The sequence below is a fragment of the Carcharodon carcharias genome, chromosome 20 (assembly GCF_017639515.1).
Source record: "Carcharodon carcharias isolate sCarCar2 chromosome 20, sCarCar2.pri, whole genome shotgun sequence".
NCBI classification, from domain to species: domain Eukaryota; kingdom Metazoa; phylum Chordata; class Chondrichthyes; order Lamniformes; family Lamnidae; genus Carcharodon; species Carcharodon carcharias.
The window spans coordinates 33,653,001-33,676,678 of NC_054486.1; the positions used below are offsets into that span (position 1 = coordinate 33,653,001).

The following is a 23,678-nucleotide window of genomic DNA, read 5'->3' on the forward strand; positions in this document are numbered from 1 at the left end:
GTCCTGCCACAGAGTTCCCTGCTGCTGAACACTTGTCAAATCAAAAAGGTGGGGTGGGGGGTGGAGAAAAACTAACAAGGAAGCATTTTATATGTAAGTATTTTATTTTATATATACACAATGCTGTTTGAAATGATGGATGGAATGGAGCCAGAACTCAGCAACAAGAAGTTGGAACAGGGGCTGTAGCTGCACCATCACCTTTAACCAAGAATGCTGAGTCTTGTCAGCTTAGATACCAGTCCTGATCCCAGGCAGCAGCCTCTTTATCAGCAAATCAGATTCAAGCTGAATAGAGCTCCAGTTATGGGAGTAGGAAATACAGTGAAGAACAGTCAAGTTACCCAAGCCATCTCCCTACCCTAACATAATTCCAGCCCCTTTTCCAACTCAGGAAGTCATGTGCAAAGTGCTACTGTTTATACAAGGTGCAACTGTAGTGGATTCTGTCAGGAGTGTGCAGGACTGTGTGTGTCCCTATGTTCACAGTGGCTTAAAAACACTAAAGTATAGATTAAAGGTAGCATATCAACTTTACTAACCCCAATAACTGGAATACAGGCAGGGCTGGGGCCCTTAGCATCACATCGTACTGCCCTTCCACAGTTTTCTTCAATGGGTTGGAGTCACTTCCACTGTATAGTGTATTGTAAGGTACTTCTACCATTTAACCAGCTGCCCAGATAAGCTGGGCCATCATCCTGTGACTAAGGCAGAGACCTTGGATCTTCAAGAGAATTTCTTCTTTGTTGCTGTGAAACGTTCCATATACTGAGGGAAGAGAAATACAAATCAGAGTGCAAACCACCCAAACACTCACTCAGGTCTGTCACAATGAATCAATCCACCGTCACAGTTAGACTGTCATTTGCTCAATCTACTGTCCCACACACAATTTCACCCCTATGATCATGCAGAACTGTGCCCCTATACTTGGCCCACCCTCCCATCTGCAATAACCCCACTCAGGTGGAACTAATCCCTGAGGTCTCCACCCTGCCACCCAATTTCTGCAAATTCTTATAAACTATCAGCCTTCCCCACACTTTGGACCGTGCACTGGAGTCAGATTGGCATCAGACTGACAGGGCAGAAGTGAACTGAAATACTCTGGATTCAGTTACATCAACAGAATACCACCATTCAATCACCCTTCCCCTTCAGCTCCTAAGTCCTTTCCTTCATTAATCTCACATTCCTACTTAGGCCAATTTAGAGGAATGGGTTTAGACTGACATTAAAAAGGTATGGGGAATGAATGGGATATCAAAGGATACAGGGATTAAGCAGGAGAGTGGGTTTAGACAAGGTGGGATATTAAAGGGTATGGGGAGGTTCCCAGGAGAGTGGTATTGAGTGGATAGCTCGTGATGCAAACACACAGGTGTACACTGGGTGAACCTGTTTCTGTCCTGGTACACTAGAGAATTTGAAGTAAGCACTAATGATGCTGAAAGTACAGGTGTACAAACCTGGTCTTAGCTCTAAATCAGTAAAATCATAGGAATTCCACAGCGTACTGCAGGCACCAGAGATGTCAGGGTTTCAAATGGGATCCTTTGCCAGAAGTAACACTAACCAGACGCCTGTACCTGTCTATTCTGTTTCAGGTATTGATTATCCCATTAGCACCACCAATCCTTGCCCATCACACATTGTGACCAACCTTATCATAACCCTCCTGATCTCGCAGATTCTTAATTTCAAAAAGATTTCCTTCAACAGCCAGCAGAGAGATCTGGGAGTCAGCCAGAATACTGACAGGGATCATGGAGATTTCTAAACAGTTCTCTTCAATCCGCAAAACCTTCAACCGTGGACAGCGGGAGATGTGCGATGAAATCTGAGAGATCTGAAAGCACAAAATGGTAACTTTAAACTTCAAACCAAATCATAAAATTAGCAGCTTGTAGTGCACAGTCCTCATACTGTGCACACACTGCTCTTCTATTGCACCCATACCTCTTCCATGTATGGGTTTTTGAATCAATGTACACAATTAATGGCATTTTTTCACAAAAAATTGCACTGATGGATTTGTACAATAAATCAAATTGTATTGAAGCGTTTGAAGAAAAAAAACATTGGTTCCTAATTGATTTAAGGATCAATATTGTCACAGTTACAATTAATAATGCATATCCCTCATACTGTGCACAATTAAGTGCACACAACTAATAACAGTTCATACTGGGGATAACCTTTACTAGGTACAGGAGGCAATTCAGCCACTGAAGTCTGTTCTGCCATTCAATTAGATCATGGCTGATTTGTATCTTGCCTATTCACCTACCTTGGTTCTGTAACCCTTAATCCCCTTGCCTAATAAAGATCTATCTATCTGTGTTTTGAAATTTTCAACTGACTCCTCCCCCTTGACAGCTTTTTGTGTGAAGAAGTGTTTCCTGACATCACCTCTAAACATCTGGCTCAATTTTAAGATTGTTCCCCCTTGTTCTGGGCTTCCTTATCAAAGGAATAGTTTATTTCTAATTATCCTATCACATCTTTTAATCATCACGAACACCTCAATTAGATCACCCCTATAACTTCTAGACTGAAAGGAATACCAACCTTGCCTATGCAGCCTGATCTCATAATTAAACCCTTTTAGCCCCTGTATCATTTTGGTAAAACTGATACAACCCCTTGAGATACATTGAATTCAGTACTCCAGATGAGGTCTAACCAGAGGGTAGCATAACTCCCACCACCTACCAATTTTAGTACGTACTCATCATTCTCAGTCTTTTTGTCACTTCCCTCTGACCTAATTCTCTATACAAGCCAATGGCTGCCTTCGATTCCAATTGTTTTTGCAATAATGATCCTAGATGGAACCTTATCAAGTGCCTTCTGAAAGTCTACATAAATAACACTCATAGGAAATCCTTTATAATATCAGTAACCCCTCAAAAAAATGCAACTAGGTTCATTAGACATGACTTACCATTTACAAATACATGTTGCCTTTGTCTGCACACAGGCTGTTGCAACTAATAATAGACAAAGCTCAGAGTGCTAAGCTTATACCGAGAACAAGAAATAATGCAGATTGTAGTGTGTGCATTATTATATAATTCACAGCGTACAGAAGTAATAGCATACACATCTCACACTGCACAACAATACAGATCCTGGTGTACAAATAGTGTACGCAGACTGGCATGAACAACTAATAATACACACAGTTCAGAGTGCGCATTAACCGCTCATCCTCACATACTATTCCATTTTTTTTTGAGTTGTGCTTGCCAGTGACAGACCTGGTTCTGGTTGACATTGAGTTCAATGGCTTGCAACCGCTCCAATTCATCTGGAAGGCGCTGGATTCGGTTCTTGGACAGATCCACCACATCCAGGTGTCGGAGGTGGCAGAGCTGAAGTGGAAACTCCCGAAGTTGGTTCCCAGAGAGATTCAGGGTCTTCAGGGCTGCCAGCTGGCCAAAGCTGGAGGGGAGTTGTTTCAGTGAGTTACTGTTGAGATGCAGAGTCTCCAGTTTCTTCAGCTTGCCCACATCGTCTGGGAGAACAGCTGACAGAGAAACATGTCAAGATAACGGAAAGAGACGTGTTCAGTGGGTAGAACTGCCAACCAGTGAGGTACCGAGCTACTTTCATGTTCCTGGGTCATTCTGGGCCTGGTGTCATGCTGTGAAAGGGAAGCTCTCAGATTCTGGGTGCACTGGGATCAGTTCGGAGGCAGGCGGGATCTGCAAAAGAGAGACGGGCTGGAGACAGTGTTTGAGAGAAGGATACAGATTCCTGGGATTAGGGACCAATTAACATAGGAGCATAGTTTTGGGGCAGAATTGCTTTGTACAGATGGACAGGCTTCACCTGAACAAGGCTGAGACCAGTGTCCTTACTGACAGAGTATCCTAACTAGTAATTTGGAGGAGTTAAATTAGAATAGAAAGAGAAGGGGCAGCCAATGCAGGAAAGTGAGAGAGAACAGGGAAATTATAAAAAAGCACATCAGGAGGAAGAGCAATTAAAAGAAAAAATGTAGATGGAGAGCGGTTTGAGATGTGTATTTGTAAATACACAAAGGATTGTGAATAAAATTGGTGAGCTGGATGCACTGATTGCTGTAGGGTGCAGGGTGGTCTGATATAATGGTATCAATGAGGATGTATGTTGCATGGGGCTGGAATGGACTGGGCTGGGCTGTGCACAACTGATGGTCTACTGAGTCTTACCCAATTTATTGCTATTCAAATTCAAACTCTTCAAAGCTGTGAAGTGGCCAATGACAGAAGGCAAGATCTCGATCTTGTTTCCTGACAGATCCATCGTCCTTAGACTCGATGCAAGTTTCTGCAGGTCCATGGGAAACTGAATATTAAAAAGAACAAATCCAGAAATCAGTAACTTCTAAAGAATTGCTAAAGGAGAAAAGGGGCAATCCCTGAATCTCCCACCTATACCGAACTAGGGTCTCCTGGAAGACCAGCTCCACCATAACCACCTGCTACTGGGAGAATAATACAGGCATGTAAAGGACTGAAGTAACTAAGCATTACTTTAATATCAAAGGGCTGCAGTTTGCACAGCTGATTAATGAGGGCTGCTCCTGTATCTTGTGTTCACCTTCAATGGAACAGCATAGAAGGCTAAAATAGTGAGGTCAAAATGGAAATGGGAGGGGTGTAAAAGGGGAGTGAGAATGGAAGCAAGCATTAAAGTTGCTGAGACAAATGTGTCTCAGTCCAACTACTGACATTCCTCAGATCAATGAAGTACATCATGGACAAGGAACAATCACTTTCACATTCAGTTCCCAAGAATTAGAAACATCAATGACTAGGTTTGCATTCTCTCGTAGATTAAGAGCTGATCTGATCGAGGTGTTTAAGATGATTAAAGGATTTGATAGGATTGATATAGAGAAACTATTTCCTCCAGCGGGGCCAGTCCAGAACAAGGGGGCGCAACCCTAAAATTAGAGCCAGGCTCTTCAATGGTGATTTCAAGAAACATTTCTTCAAACAAAGGGTGGTGGAACTCTCTCCAACAAAATGCTGTCAAGACTGGGGGTCAGCTGAAAATTTCAAGACCGAGATCGATGGACTTTTGGTAGGTAAGGCTTTAAAGGATTACAGAACAAAGGTGAGGACTTGGAGTTAAATAAAGATCAGCCATGATCTAACCGAGCACTAGAAGAGGCTTAAAGGGCTGAATGGCCTCCTATCCTATGTTCTGAAGTCTGGTTACTTGTGGTTCTGGCCTTATCTTAATAATGCAGTAAGTAATTTAAGAATGTATAGAATTAGCCTCAATGCTTCTCATTTTGTGAAGGGAAGAATCTGTCTGGGTTGCTGCTCCCCATCACTGTCCCGTGATTGTTGCAGTGAAGTATGAAGGGAGAGCAGGGGATAAGATCCAGGGTTGAATGTGAAGCCCTCACTGCCGATCATGCTGCTGGCATTCATGGTTAGGGCACAAACACGATCCACGGCTACTTTGATGAGAAATCACTAAGTCTGCCGACAGCTCAACTTTAGGGTCCATTACAAACATCACAACTCTCACTGTTTTGCTGCAACTTCTCACCTCATTCAGGCCTTTCCCCGTGAGCTGGAACACCCCTGTCTTCTGTGCAGTTTCCAGGTGAGCTTTCAGGGCACTGTTCCCCATGGCAAAACTGCATAAATTCAAAAAAACTTTCCCCAATCTCTGGTCACATCCAGGTCTGCTCAAGACAAGTCCCACCAGATCATACCTATAATAAAACACACAAGTCAACAAATATGGAACTCGGAACCCAACATGTAAACCTCAACCACCATCTGCTCAAATAGTTAAAACAATTCCTCTGGGACAAAACTGAGTCTTAATTCGAGGACAGGATGTTGCCAAGTTAGCAAATTTAAAGGCCATGGGACTAAAGGGGCAATGGCAGCATGGAAACTAAATTGGCTAATGTCAGAAAGTAGACAGCAGTGGCAAACAGTTGTATTTCAGACTAGGGAAGAACTGCTCTGTTGAAGAGTCATGAGGACTCGAAACGTCAACTATGTTCTTCTCCGCCGATGCTGCCAGACCTGCTGAGTTTTTCCAGGTATTTCTGTTTCTGTTTTGGATTTCCAGCATCCGCAGTTTTTTGTTTTTATATAGACAAGATGAGACTCAGCTCTGAAGAAGTCATGCATTGTCGAAACGTTAACTCATTGTTTCTCTCTCCACAGTAGCTGCCAGACCTGCTTGAGTTTTTCCAGCATCTTCTGTTTTTATTTAAGACTCAGCTGTAATGTTCTTTGAGGAGCCCATTGAAAGGACTGAAGTCCACTGTACAGAGGCTGCTCGGGAACATGTCAGAGGGAAAATGAGAAAGCTTACTGGGTGGATAGTAGTAATCTTTGATTATAAAAGTAATAAAAACGTTGGAAATACTCAGCAGGCCTGACAGCAGCCCCCTCATCAGATTTTTAAACCTCTGCCGATTATAAAAGAGATTGAATCTTGAGGAGAGTTGACCAATCTCAGTTCCCGATCCCGGTTATTACCTGTCTCTGTGACCTGTTCTTCCATTTGTTGTGGGTGGCGCCTTTATCTTATTACAGGGCGGAACCGGGTCCGCTCGATAATCCGGAAACCGACTGTATCTCTGTGCAAAACAGCCCCGGCAACTTCCGCTCGGCCCGAACTCGGAGCCAGCGCAACCGCGTCATAGCTCCTACTGCGGCTGTGTGGAGGACTCACCGTCACATCAACCCATGCCAATAAACCACCCCTCCCCCCACCCCACCGCAATGCAGCGTCCACGTGGTAAACACCCGCCTTCAAAATCCCAAGACGAACCCTTTTGCCAGCGTCTCCTGACCTTACCAACATGGCGAGATACTTGGTCCATACGTCATCAATAAGCGCTCTCAATAATAAATTACCTCACTGCGCGACGCAGAGTGAAGGTGGAGCGCGGGATTGGTGAGTAACGGTCATAGCTGGAAATGGTGGTTGCTGCTGACCACCCCCCTCCCAACCTCCGATACTACATCATCTATACTATATCATTCCCTACACAAAATCCTAATAAATAAGCGTAGGCCATTCAGCCCTTTGAGCCTACTCTGCCATTCACTAAGATCTTGGCTGATCTGATCGTGGCTTTAATTCCACTTTCCTGTCTGCACTCCATAACCCTTGACTCCTTTGTTGATCGAAAAACTATCTAACTCAGCCTTGAATATGCTGCTTGCTGGCGAAGATACTCCCATAGATCTAACGACCCTCTGAGAGGAGGAATTCCTCCTCAACGCCATCTCAAATAGGAGACCCCTTTTTTTGAAAATTTGCCCCCAGTTCTAGATTCCCCTGAGGGGAAATAACCTCTCAGCATCAAGCCTGTCAAACTCCCTCAGATTCTTGGAAAAACTCAGCAGGTCTGGCAGCATCGGCGGAGAAGAAAACAGTTGACGTTTCAAGTCCTCATGACCCTTCAGACTCGAAACGTCAACTTTGTTCTTCTCCGCCGATGCTGCCAGACCTGCTGAGATTTTCCAGGTAATTCTGTTTTTGTTTTGGATTTCCAGCATCCGCAGTTTTTTGTTTTTATCCCTCAGATTCTTGTACGTTTCAATAAGATCACCTCTCGTTCTTGTAAAAGCCAATGAGTATAGACACCAACCACCCCCTTCCCCCCCACTCCTCTTAGCTCTCTCCCCCACCCCCACAGCCCTCCTCCCCAGCCCTCCCTCTTCCCCCCCCCCCATCCCTGGCTCTGGAATCTGGGATGATGACCTGTGTGAGGTACTTGGGTTTGTGTACAAGTGACTAATTATGGAAAAGTATTTGCTTCAGACTTCTAGTTTAGAAGCCACAACACTGAATCTCTGCTGAGCTCTTAGGATTTTTTTTCTGCAATTTCTCTTTTTCAGCCCATCTTCAAGTGAGAATGCAGTCGGCAAACCCATGGGAGCCGGTAGTAGCGAACCCAGCAGCCTGTTTCCTCGAGCGGTGCGTGGGAAGGGGATTGTTGACACAGGTATTGTTGGCTAACCCTGGAGGAATTTAATGAATCACAGTGCAGAAGAGGCCCTTCGGCCCATCAACTCTGCACCGACATGTGAGAAACACCTGCCCTACCTCCCATTTACCAGCACTTGGCCCATAGCCTTGAATGTTATGACATGCCAAGTGCTCATCCAGGTACTTTTTAAAATATGTGAGGCAACCCGCCTCCTCCACCCTCCCAGTCAGTCCATTCCAGACCATCACCACCCTCTGGGTAAAAAAATTTTTCCTCACATCCCCCTAAACCTCCTGCCCCTCACCTTGAACTTATGCCCCCTTGTGACTGACCCTTCAATTAAGGGGAACAGCTGCTCCCTATCCACCCTGTCCATGCTCCTCAATCTTCTACAATGCCTTTTGCACTTTTCAAAATCCATGCATTTATTTTTTCTTTTTAAAATTCCAGATGTTTCCTCAGCCCTACTTGCTTTGGGGTTGTTCTTAACTCTTGAACCCAGTCAATAATTGTCCCTATGAGGAATATGCCCACTCAACTCCATCTGGTGCTTGGTTAAGTTGACACTGATGAATTCAGGGTTAGCAGACTGAATGGGAGCTCCCAAAACCCCAAAGAAAGAAAAACTTTCTTTTATATAGCTCCTTTCACAACCTCAACATGTCTCAAAGTGCTTCACAGTCAGTAAGCACTTTTGTCATGTAGAAAATACAGCAGCCAGTTTGCGCACAGCAGACTCCTACAAACACCATTGTGATCATGTTTTTTGTAATAAAAACAAAAAACTGCAGATACTGGAAATCCAAAACAAAAACAGAATTACCTGGAAAAACTCAGCAGATCTGGCAGCATCGGCGGAGAATAAAAGAGTTGACGTTTCGAGTCCTCATGACCCTTCAACAGAACTGATTGAATATTAGAAGAGGGGTGAAATATAAGCTGGTGTGGTTGTAGGGACAAACAAGCAGTGATAGGAGCAGATAATCAAAAGATGTCACAGACAAAGGAACAAAGAAGTGTTGAAGGTGGTGATATTATCTAAACGAATGTGCTAATTAAGAATGGATGGCAGGGCACTCAAGGTACAGCTCTAGTGGGGGTGGGGTGAAAAGACTAGAAGGGCATACAAGATTTAAAAATAATGGAAATAGGTGGGAAAAGAAAAATCTACATAAATTATTGGAAAAAAACAAAAAGGAGGGGGAAGAAATGGAAAAGGGGTGGGAATGGAGGAGGGAGTTCAAGATCTAAAGTTGTTGAATTCAATATTCAGTCTGGAAGGCTGTAAAGTGCCTAGTCGGAAGATGAGGTGCTGTTCCTCTAGTTTGCATTGGGCTTCACTGGAACAATGCAGCAAGCCAAGGACAGACATGTGGGCAAGAGAGCAGGGTGGAGTGTTAAAATGGCAAGCGACAGGGAGGTTTGGGTCTTTCTTGCGGACAGACCGCAGGTGCTCTGCAAAGCGGTCGCCCAGTTTGGTCTCTCCAATGTAGAGGAGACCGCATTGGGAGCAACGAATGCAGTATACTAAGTTGGGGGAAATGCAAGTGAAATGCTGCTTCACCTGCAAGGACGGTGAGGAGAGAGGAAGTGAAGGGGCAGGTGTTGCATCTTTTGCGTGGGCATGGGGAGGTGCCATAGGTAGGGGGTGATGGAGGAGTGGACCAGGGTGTCCCGGAGGGAACGATCCCTATGGATGGGGGGTGAAGGGAAGATGTGTTTGGTGGTGGCATCATGCTGGAGTTGGCAGAAATGGCGGAGGATGATCCTTTGAATGCGGAGGCTGGTGGGGTGATAAGTGAGGACAAGGAGGACCCTATCATGTTTCTGGGAGGGAGGAGAAGGCGTGAGGGCGGATGCGCGGGAGATGGGCCGGACACGGTTGAGGGCCCTGTCAACGACCGTGGGTGGAAACCTCGGTTAAGGAAGAAGGAGGACATGTCAGAGGAACTGATTTTGAAGGTAGCATCATCAGAACAGATGCGACGGAGGATTTTTTGTAATGTTGACTGAGGGATAAATATTTGCCAGGTCACTGGGGTGAGCTTCCCTGCTCCTCTTCGTAATAGTGGCATGGGCTCTTTTAAATCCACCTGACGGGGCTGCAATTTAACATCTCGTCGGAAAGATGGCACTTCCAACACTGCAGCACCCTGTCAGTACTGCACTGCAGTGTCAGCCTAGGTTATATGCTCAGGTCTCTACCGGCAATTGAACCCACTACTTTCTAACACGTAGGCAAGAATGCTAAGCCAGAGCCATGGCTGATCTGAGCACTGAAGTATTTGTAGCAACCACCCTCCAGTGCCTGCCTGACTGTGATCAGCCATTGAATTTGTGTTGTCAGGTCAGCCTTGAAGTGGGATGCTGGTGGATTTTAAACAAGCTGCATCTCACAGATAGGCTCTTTCCTGTCCACTGGTGCCCAAACGCGCACACTTCCAGTAAATGTTGCTCCTTGGCAATCCAAAATGAGATCCAGAGTCAATTTTATGTTGTTCTCCCCTTACTCTGGATGATGAGGCCAGTTAGAGTAGTTCTGTCTCTCCTGAATGAAAAAACACTATCACAGACCAGGAGTCCTGCTCTCTGACTTGTGAAAAATTTTCCAAAAGGCTGACTTACATGTTGGTTTCCTCACCCTCCCCTAGACCATCTCTCGCTTAGTCTGTGCCTCCTCCCACAACCTGCAAGCTTAAAACAGTCATGCTTGGTATTATCTAACAAGCTTTCTAAAATCAAAGATTAGCTCCTGATTCCAGCCCAGCCTAATCTAGCCTTGTCTTCTTCTGTACCGTGGGACACCGTTCTTCAGGAAAATCTTGAATAGGATGTCATTGCTGTTCCAAGCATCTTGCCTGCCAGCATTGCAGAGATGGGGAGTGAGTTGATTGCAGTTGTAGCTCTAATTTGCGTATTTGTTTTATTCTCAGATTACTGACGTGCTTTTTTTTCTTCTCCTGTCAAACAGGATATCTTAGAATTAAACAAGATAGAGTTTGGAAACACAGTGCCATTTGTTCAACGCTTCAGACTAATAGATGAAATTTCACACACCAGGGCAGAACTTGAGCAGGTACCAGTGTTTACAACTCTAGATAATAAAACTGTTCACTCTGTAAAGGATAGGAACGAGCCAAATGCAACAGCAACTTGACTTTATTTAGAGCCTTTAACTTGCATCCCTAGGCAGTTTGCAGAAGCATTATCAAAAAAATATTTGACACAGATTTAGGAGAAACCATGCCATGCAAGCCTGCCAAAACAGGACTGGGCTCCTAGTTATTGATGATGTATATAATAACAGCAGAGGCTTGCATTTATACAGGATCTCATTGTAAACAAGTACTGGAAGATACTTCCATAAGTCACAGCATCTTCACAGTTTCACAGTATCATTACATTGCAGGAGGAGGCCATTCGGCCCGTCAAGTCTGCACTGGCTCTCTGAAAGAGCATTCACCGAGTCCCACTCCCCTGCCTTATCCCTGTAATTAGGCACATTCTCTCTTTTCAGGTAGCAATCCAATTCCCTTTTGGATACTTCTATCGAACCTGCTTCCACCACCCTTTCAGGAAGCTTGTTCCAAAATCCAACCACCCTCTGGGTGAAAAAATTTTTGCTCACATCACATTTGCCCCTTTTGTGAATTATTTTGAATCTGTGCCCTCTAGTTCTTGATGTTTTCTTGAGTGGGAATAGTTTCTCACTATTTACCCTGTCCATACTCTTAAGGATTTTGAATACCTCTATCAAGTCTCAGCTCAGCTGCCTTTTCTCCAAGAAAAAGAGTCCCAACCTCTCCAATCTATCCTCATAGCTACAGTTCTTTATCCAAAAGTCATTCTTGTGAATCTCCTCTGTACTCTCTCTGATGCCTTCACATCTTTCCTCAAGTATGGCACCCAGAACTGGAAGCCTAACTAATGTCTTATACAAGTTCCACATGACCTCCTTACTCTTGTACTCAATGCCCTATTAATAAAGCCTAAGATGCTCTATGCTTTATTAACTGCTCTGTCAACATGCCCTGCCATCTTTAATGACCCATGTACATATACACCCAGGTCCCTCTGTTACTGCACCTCCTTTAGCGGCTCTCCCTTTATTTTACACCGTCTCACCTTATTTTTCCTGCCAAAATGAATCACCTCACACTTCTCTGCATTGAACTTCATCTTCCACTTGTCTGTCCAATCCACCAACATGTCTATTTCCTTTTGAAGTTCAAGACTGTCCCCATCACAGTTGACAACATTTCCAATCTTCATCTCACCTGCAAATTTTGAAATCATGCCCTGTACACCACAGTCTAGGTCATTAATATATATCAGGAAGAGCAAGGGTCCCAACATTGACCCCTGAGGAACTCCACTACAAACCTTCCTCCAATCTGAAGAAGAACCATTTATCACTACTCACTGTTTCCTGTCACTCAGCCAATTTCTTATCCAAGTGCCTACTTTCCCCTTTATTCCATGACCTAAAATTTTGCTCACAAGTCTGTTGCACGGCACTGTATGAATGCTTTTTGAAAATTCATATACACCGCATCAATAGCGTTTCCCCTATCAACCTTCTCTGTTACCTCCTCAAAAAACTCTAAGTTAGTTAAACATGATTTTCCCTCAATGAATCCTTGCTGGCTTTCCTTAATTATCCTGCACTTGTCTTAGTGGCTATTGATTTTACCCTGTGCTATAGTTTCCAGAAGCTTCACTACCACTGAGGTCAAACCGACTGGTCTGCAGTTTCCAGCTTCATCCTTGCACCTCTTTTTGAACAAGGGCGTAACATTTGCAACTCTTCAGTCCTGGCAACTCCCTGGTGTCTAAGCAATACTGGAAGATTATCACTAGTGCCTCTGGAATTTCCATTCTCACTTCCCTCAGTATCCTTGGCTGTGTTTCATTGGGTCCTGGTACTTTATCTATTTTAAGTAAAGATAGCCTCTCCAACACCACCTTCCTCTCAATTGTAAATTCTTCCAGTGTACCAGTTACCTCCTCTCTCACCTTGGCCTGGGTAGGATCCTCTTCCTTTGTAAAGTCAAATGCAAAGAACTCGTTCAACACCTGCGCTATTTCTCCAGCCTCCACATGCAAGTCCCCTTTTTTGTCCCTAATCAGCCCTTGTCTTTCTTTTACCAGCCTTTTATTATTTACCTGTTTATAGAAGACCTTGGGATTCCCTTTTTATGTTGGCTGCCTGCCTCTTTTCATGCTCTCTCCTTGTTTTTCTTATTAGTTTCTTCACTTCCCCTCTGGTCCTTCTATATTCAGCTTGATCATTGTATTTTCTGCCTGATATCTGTCATACATGCACTTCTTCCTTTTCATGTTTATCTCTATCTCTCTCGTCATCCATGGTGCTCTGGATTTATTTGTCCTACCTTTCCCTTCAAGGGAATACACCTTGACATTGCCTTCAATGCTTTTTCTTTGAAGGTGGCCCATTGTTCAGCCATCTTCCTCAGGACACTACTTGAGGAACTCCTGCAGTGATGTTCTGGGACATAGATGTTGACCTCCAACAACCACATCCATCTTCCTTTGTGCTAGGTATGACTCCAACCAATGGTGAGGTTTCCCCCTGATTCCCATTGACTCCAGTTTTGCTAGGGCTCCTTGATGTCACAGTCGGCTAAAGCTGTCTTATGTCACGGGCAGTCACTCTCGCCTCACCTCTGGACTTGAGCTCGTCTGTCCATGTTTGAACCAAGGCTGTAATGAGGTAAGGAGCTGAATGGCCTTGGCGGAACCCAAACTAAGCATTTGGTTATTGCTAAGCAAGTGTCACTTGATAGCACTGTTGATGACCATCGCTTTACTGATGATCGAAAGCAGACTGATGGGGTGGTAATTGACCAGGTTGGATTTGTCCTGTTTTTTTTTTGTGTACAGAACATACCATATTGCGGATAGATGTTAGTGTTGTAGCTGTACAGAAACAGCTAGACTAGAGGTGTGGCATGTTCTGGAGCACAATTCTTCAGTACCATTGCCAGAATATTGTCAGGGACCATAGCCTTTGCAGTAACCAGTGCCTTCAGCAGATTCTTGATATCGTGGAGTGAATCAAATTGGCTAAAGACTGGCATCTATGATGCTCGGGACCCCTGGAGGAGACCGGATCCACTCAGCACTTTTGGCTGAAGATTGTAGCAAATGCTTCAGTCTTACCTCTTGCACTGATGTGCTGGGCTCCTCCATCATTGAGGATGGCGATATTTGTGGAGCCTCTTCCTCCAATGAGTTGTTTAATTGTCCACCAGCATTCACAACTGGATGTAGCAGGACTGCAGAGCTTAGATCTGATCCATTGGTTGTGGAATTGCTTAGCTCTCTCTTGGCTCTCAACAGTCGCTTGCTGCTTATGCTGTTTGGCATGCACATAACCTGTGAAGCTGCAACCCAGGACTAACACCTCATTTTTAGGCATGTCTGGTGCTGCTCCTGGCATGCCCTCCTACACTCTTCTTTGAACCAGGGTTGGTGGTAATGATAGGGTGGGGGATGTGCCGAGCCATGAGGTTACAGATTGTGGCTGAGCACAATTCTGCTGATCTTGATGGCCTACAGCACCTTGTGATTGCCAGTCTTGAGTTGCTAGATCTGTTCGAAATCTATCCCACTTAGCACAGTGGTAATGGTAGTGCCACACAACACAGTGGGATGTATCCTCAATATGAAGGTGGGACTTTGTCTCCCCAAGGATTGTGTGGTAGTCACTCCTGCCGATACTGTCATGGAAAGATGCATCTGTGACAGGCAGGTTGGTGAGATTGAGCTCAGGTATGTGTTTCCCTCTTGTTGGTTCCCTCACCACCAGCCGCAGAGACAGTCGAGCAGCTATGTCCTTTAGACTCGGCCAGCTCGGTCTGTAGTAGTAGTGTTACTGAGTCACTTTTGGTGCGGACATTGAAGTTCCCCACCCAGAATACATTCTGTGCCCTTGCCATCTGCAGTGCTTCCTCCAAGTGGTGTTCCACATGGAGGAGTAGTGTATCATTAGCTGATCAGGGGGCGGTACGTGGTAATCAGGTAATCAGCAGGAGGTTTCCTTGCTCGTGTTTGACCTGATGCCATGAGACTTCATGGGCTCTGGAGTCAATATTGAGGACTCCCAGGCAACTCCCTCCTGACTATTCAACTGTGCAGCCATCTCTGCTGGGTCTGTCCTGCCATTAGGACAGGACATACCCAGGAATGGTGATGGTGGTGTCTGGGACATTATCTGTAAGGTATGATTCCATGAGTATGAGTATGTCATGCACTACCCCCCAGATGTTGGTAAGGAGGACTTTGCAGGGTTGACAGGGCTGAGTTTACCAATGTCATTTCTGATGCCTAGGTCGATGTTGGGCGGTCCATTACATTCCTTTTAGACTTTTTAGCAATTTGATACAACTGAGTGGCTTTCTAGACCATTTCAGATGGCAGTTAAGAGTCAACCACATTGCTGTGGGTCTGGAGTCACATGTGGGCCACACCATGTAAGGATCACGGAATCTTTACAGTGTAAAAGGAGGTCATTTGGGTCCATTGTGTCTGCACTGGTTCTCTGAAAGACAATTCCACCTAGTCCCACTCCCCGGCCTTATCCCCGTCACCTTGCACGTTATTTCTTTCCAGGTAGCAATCCAATTCCCTGTTGAATAGCTCTATCGAACCTGCCTCCACCAGCCTTTCAGCAAGTTCAATCCAGACTCCCAAAAATTTTTCCTCACAGGACATTTACTCCATTTGCCAATTATTTTGAAACTGTGCCCTCTAATTCTTGATGCTTTCTTGAGTGGGAACAGTTTCTCACTATTTACCCTGTCCATACCCCTCAGGATTTCAAATACCTCTATCAAAGTCTCCTCTCAGCCTTCTTTTCTCCAAGGAAAAGAGTCCCAATCTCTCCAATCTATCCTCATAGCTACAGTTCTTTATCCCTGAATCATTCTTGTGAATCTCCTCTGTACTCAGAATCAGAATCACAGTGCAGAAGAGGCCCTTCAGCCCATCAAGTCTGCACCGACACGTGAGAAACACCTGACCTACCTACCTAATCTCATTTACCAGCACTTGGCCCATAGCCTTGACTGTTATGACGTGCCAAGTGCTCATGCACTTTTTAAAGGATGTGAGGCAACCCGCCTCCACCACCCTCCCAGGCAGTGCATTCCAGACCACCGCCACCCTCTGGGTAAAAAAGTTTTTCCTTACATCCCCCTAAACTTCCTGCCCCTCACCTTGAACTTATGCCCCCTTGTGACTGACCCTTCAACTAAGGGGAACAGCTGCTCCCTATCCACCCTGTCCATGCCCCTCATAATCTTGTACACCTCGATCAGGTCGCTCCTCAGTCTTCTCTGCTCCAACGAAAACAACCCAAGTCTATCCAACCTCTCTTCATAACTTAAATGTTTCATCCCAGGCAACATCTCCTCTGCACCTCCTCCAGTGCAATCACATCCTTCCTATAATGTGGTGACCAGAACTGTACACAGTACTCCAGCTGTGGCCTCACCAAAGTTCTATACAACTCCAACATGACCTCCCTACTTTTGTAATCTAAGCCTCGACTGATAAAGGCAAGCGTCCCATATGTCTTTTTCACCATCCCACTAACGTGCCCTTCTGCCTTCAGAGATCTATGGACACACACACCAAGGTCTCTTTGTTCCTCAGAACTTGCTCATGCCATGCCGCTCATTGAATACTTCCTTGTCAATTTACTCCTTCCAAAGTGTCTCCTTCAGATCCTTCCTCTAGTATAGCACCCAGAACTGGACGCAGTACTCTAGATGAGACCTAACTAGCGTCTTATACAAGTTCAACATGAACTCCTTACTCTTGTACTCAACGCCCCAATACATAAAGCCTAAGATACTATATATTTTATTAACTGCTCTCTCAACATGCCCTACCATCTTCAATGACCCAAGTACATATACACCGAGGTCCTTCTGTTCCTGCACCTCCTTTAGCGGCTCTCCCTTTATTTTATACTGTCTCTACTGTGGCAGGATTTATACTTCTCTGCATTGAACTTCATATTTCACTTGTCTGCCCAGTCCACCAACATGTCTATGTCCTTTTGAAGTTCAAGACTATCCTCATCACAGTTGACAACGTTTCCAATCTTCATCTCATCTGCAAATTTTGAAATCATGCCCTGCACACCACAATCTAGGTCATTTAATATATAGCAGGAAGAGCAAGGGTGCCAACGCTGACCCCTGAGGAACTCCACTACAAACCTTCCTCCAATCTGGAAAAAGAGCCATTTATCACTACCCACTGTTTCCTGTCACTTAGCCAAATTCTTATCCAAGTGCGTACTTTCCATTTATTCCATGACCTAGGAGTTTGCTCACAAGTCTGTTGTGTGGCACTATATGAAATGCCTTTTGAAAATTCATATACGCCATATCAACAGTGTTTCTCCTATCAACCTTCTCTGTTACCTCCTCAAAAAATTCCAGCAAGCTAGTTAAACATGATTTTCCCTCAATGAATCCATGCTGGCTTTCCTTAATTAATCTGCACTTGTCTAAGAGACTATTGATTTTATCCCGTACTATAGTTTCCAGAAGTTTCCCTACCACTGAGGTCAAACCGATGGTCTGTAGTTCCCAGCTTCATCCTTGCACCTCTTTTTGAACAAGGGTGTAACATTCACAATTCTCCAGTCTTCTAGCACCTCTCGTGTCTAAGCAATACTGGAAGATTATCACTAGTGCCTCTGGAATTTCCACTATCCTCAGTACCCTTGGATGCATCTCATCCGGTCCTGGTACCCTTATCTATTTTAAATAAAGATAGCCTTTCTAACACCCCGTCCTTCTGAATTGTAAATTCTTCCAGTGTACCAGATACCTCCTCTCTCACCTCGGTCTAGGTAGCATCTTCTCCTTTGTAAAGTCAGATGCAAAATATTCGTTTCATACCTCCCCCAAAAGAATGTCCTGCAGCTTCTCTGTGATGGTAGATTTCCTTCCCAAAAGGGCATTAGTGAACCAGATGGGTTTCTACGACAATTGACAATGGTCATCATTAAACTTTTAAATCCAGATTTTTATTCTATCATCTACTGTGGCGGGATTCAAACCCAGTTCCCCAGAATGTTACCCTGGATCTTTTCTCCCCTTATTCCCTGAAGCAGTGATGCAACTGAGATATGGTTGCTTGGATAATGCATACACTTTGACACCTTATCAAAGTGGCCATTCCTCACGTGTGGGTCTCAGTAGTGTGTGAGCAGGATATTATGTGGATGGGAGAGGGCTACAACAAATTACTGACCAGGTTTGGAAATTGCCTGATTGGGAGGTGACAGAGTAAGGATAATGGGCATGTACTTTAATTGACAAAGGTGACTAGCAGAGTTCTGCAAGGATCTGTATCGTTAACTCTCTTTCTCTGTCCACAGTTGATGGATTTTTGTTAACTGAGGATATTATGGGATCTGGGGCAAAGTTGGGTATATGGAGTTAGGTCACAGATCAGCCATGATCTCACTGAATGGCTGAACAGGCTCGAGGGGCTAATTTTTTTTTTGTCCCTATCACAGACAACTCGACCCTGCCCTCATCCAAAAATTACACAAATACACATTTGGACAGGAGGCTCAGAACAATAGACATTTGGCTGATCCACCAAGGGGCACTGAAGCTACTAATGTGGCCCGAACCTCCAGTCCAACTGAAACTAGATCACTCAACACAGACCAGTAAAACAAGAAGTCCTGGTCTGTGTGACCAGGAGTGCAATCACCCCCCAAACTACCTGAGTCTCTGCCATGTACTGTTGTTAATGTTTCTTCACTTTTGACCATCAGAAATCTCTGGAATTAAAGCTTCTGAAGTTGCAGAATGACACCGCAGATATCACCCACCCGGTGTGTTTGAGTAAGTCTGTCTGGTAGTTCTGTGCATGTGAAATATTAATGGAGCAGGTAGGTTACTGGGTGGGTTTGACGTATTCCTTTAATGGACTGGAATCACGAAGGCCAGACCAGAGTGGTCCCTTCCCTCTAGGATATTGGTTGGGTTTTTACACACAGTCCACTGGCTTTTTATTTTTTATCAGCCCATAAATGACTATATTTATTGAATTAAGTTTCATGACATTCCCTAGAGGGGATTTGAACTCCGATTCCTAGTCCAGTACCATAACCACTAGGCTACTGCATGCTCTATTCCTGCCAAAATATCTGTTCCTAATACATGGACCCAAGTTTAGGCGAAGGTGAACAGTTTCTAATTCATTCCACACATTCCCTATGTAATGTAATATACTGCTGAGGGAGACAGATATGTGAGAAATAGGTAGTTGAGGGAGTGTATGAGTGAGAGAGATTAGGGATCAGAACCAACCAGACCTAAGGAGTTGACTGGGCCTGTCACTGCCAATTTGATCCAGCGCTGAATGTCCTTAGATGGGTTTATCATGTATTTATTGTGGACCTTGTAGCAATAATTTTAGAGGGTCCCAGGCTCACACTCCAGTTTGTACTGAGTTAGCCAGTCTCTTCCTGAGCCAAGTAGTGGCAAATTAGCCAGGGTTCCTGCCCCTGATCACTGGTTGAATGACCTGCCTGTGCTCAATGAAGAAAGGCCATTTGGATAAGCTACCACCTGTAAAACTCTGCCCTTTGTGAGTTAACACCTTCAGCACAAAAGGAGAGACATAGGGAGGGTAAGGAGTCTGTAGTGATTTGGTATGTATTATATGCGCTGAATGTCAGACACTCTCAGTGCCTCAGCTTCAGATATTTGACATGCTTCTCTGTTGTATTGCTAGCTGAGAAATACAGTCGGCTTCAGTTGATGAACAGCCACTTGGAGGCAATCTTGCAGGTGACAGTGTCACTGAAACAGCGTTTGGTTCAGCCTATTTGTCATCAGTGCCTGCCTGTTGAAGCCAATTGTCACAGGTGAGCTGTGGGACATCCCAACTGCACATGGCTTTATTGATGTCAGCACCATGGTAATTGGTATTAATTAGGGCCCATAGAATTTTCCAGCACCTCAAAACAGTTTCTGCTTGGCCTAAATAGCCAAGTGGTTATAATACTGGGTTTGTAACCCCAAGATCAAGAGTTCAAATCTCACAATGGCAAACTATGAAACAATGTAACTTCATCTGAAACAGATGGAAACAGGTTTACTCAAAAGAGTATCAAGAGTTCAAATCTCACAATGGCAAACTATGAAACAATGTAACTTCATCTGAATAGGAACAGATGGAAGCGTGTTTGTACTTGAAAGAGTTACATCTTCCTTTTGCACTTCAGCCCCACACTCCTGATCTATGGGCACCCGGTGCGGAAGGGGGTCGGGAAGGAGGAGGACCTCCTCGTGAACCTGCTCCTGGGCCTGGCCAAGTTGGCCATTAACAGGTCCAGGCAGCGGGCGATCGACGGGGGAGTCCCGCCCGATTGTTTGTCCCTCTTCTGCGGCTACGTTCGCTGCCGGATGTCCCTGGAGAGGGAGCACGCGGTGTCTGCTGGCACTCTCGAGGCCTTCCGTGCTCGGTGGGCACCGCGGGGACTGGGGTGTTTTGTTGACCCCTTTAATCACATTTTGATTTAAAGTTTGTAAGTTTCCTTTAAACTTTGTTCTTGGTTTTACAGCTGACCTGAATTAGGGGCTGTGCCTGATTTATCCCAATTTTGTTGATATAGTTTTCATTTAAAAGATTATCAAGAGTTCAAAACAGTTTCTGCAGCAAACCCAACCAGATTCTGTGGCATTAGAATGTAAATTCTACAACAAGTCTGGCTATTGTTTGAAGACATCCCAATTTGATTTTTATATTTGATTTTGTGGGTGGTGTTGGGAGCATTCAACCCACTGAGTCAGATGATGGTGGGTTCAAGCTCCAATCTAGGGGCTTGAGTACAACATAATCAAGGCTGCCAGTCCCAGTACAGTACTGAGGGGGTGCTGCACTGTTGAACATGCTGCACTATTGACATGAAGATGAGACATTAAACCAAGGACCATCTGCACATTCAGGTTGATGTAAATAATCCCACAGCGCTATTTTGTAAAAGAACAAGAGATTACTCCCAGTGTGCTAGACAATATTAACCTTTCACCCAATAACCCCATTATCACATCATGTGGCTACCAGGATAGTAAAAGGAAAAATGGAGAGAGCTTAGTCTTTCTTTATCTAGTAATTTCCATGTCCTATGTAACCACCACTAAAACATGTTACCTAGTCAGCATCACATTACCATTTGTGAGACCTTGTTGAGTGCAAATTAGCTGCCGCATTTCTTACATTACAACAGTAACTACACTTTATAAGTAGTCCATTGGCTTTGGAACATCATGTTCGTGAAAAGCACTATATAAATGTTAGTCTTTCTTTAAATGGTAAGAACCTAATTGCAACAAAATCCAACAATGTGAGAGGGCAGGATTAATATCAGTTGAGAGACACTGAAAGATCTAGATTAATATCAGTAGAGATACAGTCAGTAACACGATGCTGGGGAGAAGGAGATCTGAGTGACCGTGCAAGGGAGCTGGATTAACATCAACAGGGATACAGTCAGTAACATTCTGCACTTGAAATGAGACTCAGCCCTTTCTCAGCTACCTTTATCTCTCTGCTAATCACATTAACCTTTCCCTAGATATGTCTCTGAACTCCTGCCTATGATGGTTAAGTTTATTGAGAAACTGGACTCCAATCTGCAGCTGATAAGAAGCACCCCTCGCGTGTCCGTGAAAGTGAAGCTGATGGTAAGTAAACAGTGGAAGTTTCCAACAGTTTTTATAATTTTTTCTCTTCGTGTAGAATGGCACTTTTTCCATTTCAGTCAATCATTATCACAACCTGAATCAGATACATAATCCTTTCCACACTTTCCCATCTAACACTCTGTCCAAAACATGCAACACCAGCTCAGTGAGACTTAGATGGGACAGTTTAGAGGGAGCTTTACCCTATATCTAACCACGTGCTGGGGGTCTTTGACGTGCAGTGTAGAGGAGAGTTACTCTGTGGGAAACCTGTATTGTGCCCGTCCCAGAAAAAGCCAGTACAAGCTCTAGTGTTAGAAATAATAGTCCTAACACTGATGTTCATCCACTTGTAATTACTGTAATAGAAAGATGCACTAAGAATATCAGCATTTGAAGACTATCTGTTGTCTGTTTAGGAAAACCTTGTTGCCAGGATGGCGTCTGAGGTACTGGAACTGAAAGAAGTGATGGATTTTATCATGAGGTGGAGAGAGCAGCAGAAGACTGGATTGGAGAGCCTGGGAAGCAAATGATGACTCTGCTTTCCGATTGGGAAGTCAGTATCACCCAGAGAATTGGGCCATTTGATACGAGTTTTTGAGTTCCCAGATTTGAATGTGTGAACTCCCTATGGATGGTCTTAGCAACAGTAATAAACCAGTGTTTGTGACTGGACAACCACTCAGCTGACTCTTTGGGACATCAGTTGTGGGAAGTGTCTGGGCAAACTCTGTGAGGTAACGCAAAATGGTGAAAATGCTTAGCGTCCGTGGAGAGAGCAGAGGAGCTAATATGTCAGCTAAGAACCCTTGGTCATTCCCTGTAGTGCTGCCAGTGTGAACGTCTGACAGATTTTACTTGGCAGTGTCTGTGCCTGCTGTTGCACAGGCAGTGACTGCTTCTTAGGTACATTTCCATGGGTACCAATGCTTCTCTGGTTACTCAAGCAACCAATCTTCATGTCAGTCCACACAGGAATAGCAGGGTTATTTTATAGTGTAGCCAAGTCCAATCTTGTCCTCCTCTTATGTCCATTCCTGTACAATTTTCAGCCAGAGCCACCAAATCATGACGAGGAGGAGAACCAAGACTGTTGTTCCCCAGCCACAACTCTTTGTCCCCAACTGGAAATGAAACCAGGGCCTTTCGCTCAGTGTCTTTAATCTTTAGACAACTGGGGGATCTGTTATCCCAGGTAAATAGGGTCTTGTGCAGTGTCCGATCAGGATAAAATGTCATCAGAGAGAGCCAGCCCCAAACACATAGCACATAAATGAATCCTTTATTGTTGAGTACATCATCTTGTAGAATTTTATGCTCCCAATGATGATAATAGTAATTATGTGATGATAATGGTAATAGTTTCACACACATTTCTTCTAGTCAGAAATTGGCTAAGATTATGCTCAATTGTAAATAAAAGTCTCTTTTGGCATATTTAATGATTTTTGGAATTTTATTAAAATTAATCAGCACCAGGTACACTAACTGGAAGCATAAAGAGACCAGCAATATCAGTGCCAGGGCTACGAGAGAGATTAGTGTCTCAGCTCCAGATCTCTCAAAGCCTCCCCACTGTCTACCAGGTTTAAGCCATGAATGTAATGAAATAGTCACCACTGGCAAGGATAGGTGCAGTTGCAACAACATCCGCCATACTTGACATCTGGGATTCAGCAGTTTGCTTAATCAACAATTTTTTTACTGTTGTGGAAATATCATTAGCTTCAAGCTCCCACCCCAATTTGCAGACTATCCTGCCATGGACATATATCACCATTCCTTAATTGTTGCTGGCAGTTTCTGCAGGTCATGGAAAACTTGGAAAAGTAATGGAAATTTCCAAAAAAGGCCCAAAGTAATTGAAAAGCCATGGAATTTTATAAAGGCAGGGATGAGACTTTTCTGACTTTGGGCAGAATTCCAACTTTTTCCAATGTCCACTTTATGAC

General features: G+C 44.3%; 2 protein-coding genes across 5 annotated transcripts; one reads left to right on the forward strand and one right to left on the reverse strand.

The window, feature by feature from the left end:
• Positions 1 to 85: 85 nt before the first annotated feature.
• lrrc57 (leucine rich repeat containing 57) lies at positions 86 to 6,678 on the reverse strand. The gene is made up of 6 exons (XM_041214383.1): positions 6,510 to 6,678; positions 5,557 to 5,725; positions 4,203 to 4,338; positions 3,267 to 3,535; positions 1,667 to 1,852; positions 86 to 771 (listed from the first exon to the last, which is right to left on the reverse strand). The coding sequence occupies exons 2-6, from the start codon at positions 5,638 to 5,640 to the stop codon at positions 730 to 732; spliced, it is 717 nt and encodes a 238-aa protein (XP_041070317.1). The 5' UTR covers positions 5,641 to 5,725; positions 6,510 to 6,678; the 3' UTR covers positions 86 to 729.
• Positions 6,679 to 6,860: 182 nt separating this feature from the next.
• On the forward strand, positions 6,861 to 23,163 carry haus2 (HAUS augmin like complex subunit 2). Of its 4 annotated transcripts, none has more exons than XM_041213944.1 (7): positions 6,861 to 6,930; positions 7,881 to 7,987; positions 10,944 to 11,048; positions 18,804 to 18,873; positions 19,769 to 19,901; positions 21,615 to 21,723; positions 22,143 to 23,163. In XM_041213944.1, the coding sequence occupies exons 2-7, from the start codon at positions 7,898 to 7,900 to the stop codon at positions 22,257 to 22,259; spliced, it is 624 nt and encodes a 207-aa protein (XP_041069878.1). In that variant the 5' UTR covers positions 6,861 to 6,930; positions 7,881 to 7,897; the 3' UTR covers positions 22,260 to 23,163. The 4 variants fall into 4 exon arrangements, with proteins under 4 accessions (XP_041069878.1, XP_041069881.1, XP_041069880.1 ...); XM_041213945.1 differs by lacking the exon at positions 6,861 to 6,930 and adding an exon at positions 7,701 to 7,752; XM_041213947.1 differs by lacking the exon at positions 10,944 to 11,048.
• Positions 23,164 to 23,678: the final 515 nt, after the last annotated feature.

Bases quoted from the DNA above. Each gene is read 5' to 3' on its own strand.
- haus2 (XM_041213944.1), top strand. From the start codon at position 7,898: ATGCAGTCGGCAAACCCATGGGAGCCGGTAGTAGCGAACCCAGCAGCC. The intron at 19,902-21,614 runs GTGAGCTGTGGG...ACCTTTCCCTAG, and splicing joins GTTGAAGCCAATTGTCACAG to ATATGTCTCTGAACTCCTGC. The intron at 21,724-22,142 runs GTAAGTAAACAG...TTGTCTGTTTAG, and splicing joins CCGTGAAAGTGAAGCTGATG to GAAAACCTTGTTGCCAGGAT.
- lrrc57 (XM_041214383.1), bottom strand. From the start codon at position 5,640: ATGGGGAACAGTGCCCTGAAAGCTCACCTGGAAACTGCACAGAAGACA. The intron at 3,536-4,202 runs GTAAGACTCAGT...TTTCTCTGTCAG, and splicing joins TTTGAATAGCAATAAATTGG to CTGTTCTCCCAGACGATGTG. The intron at 772-1,666 runs GTTGGTCACAAT...CTCTTCCCTCAG, and splicing joins ATCAGGAGGGTTATGATAAG to TATATGGAACGTTTCACAGC.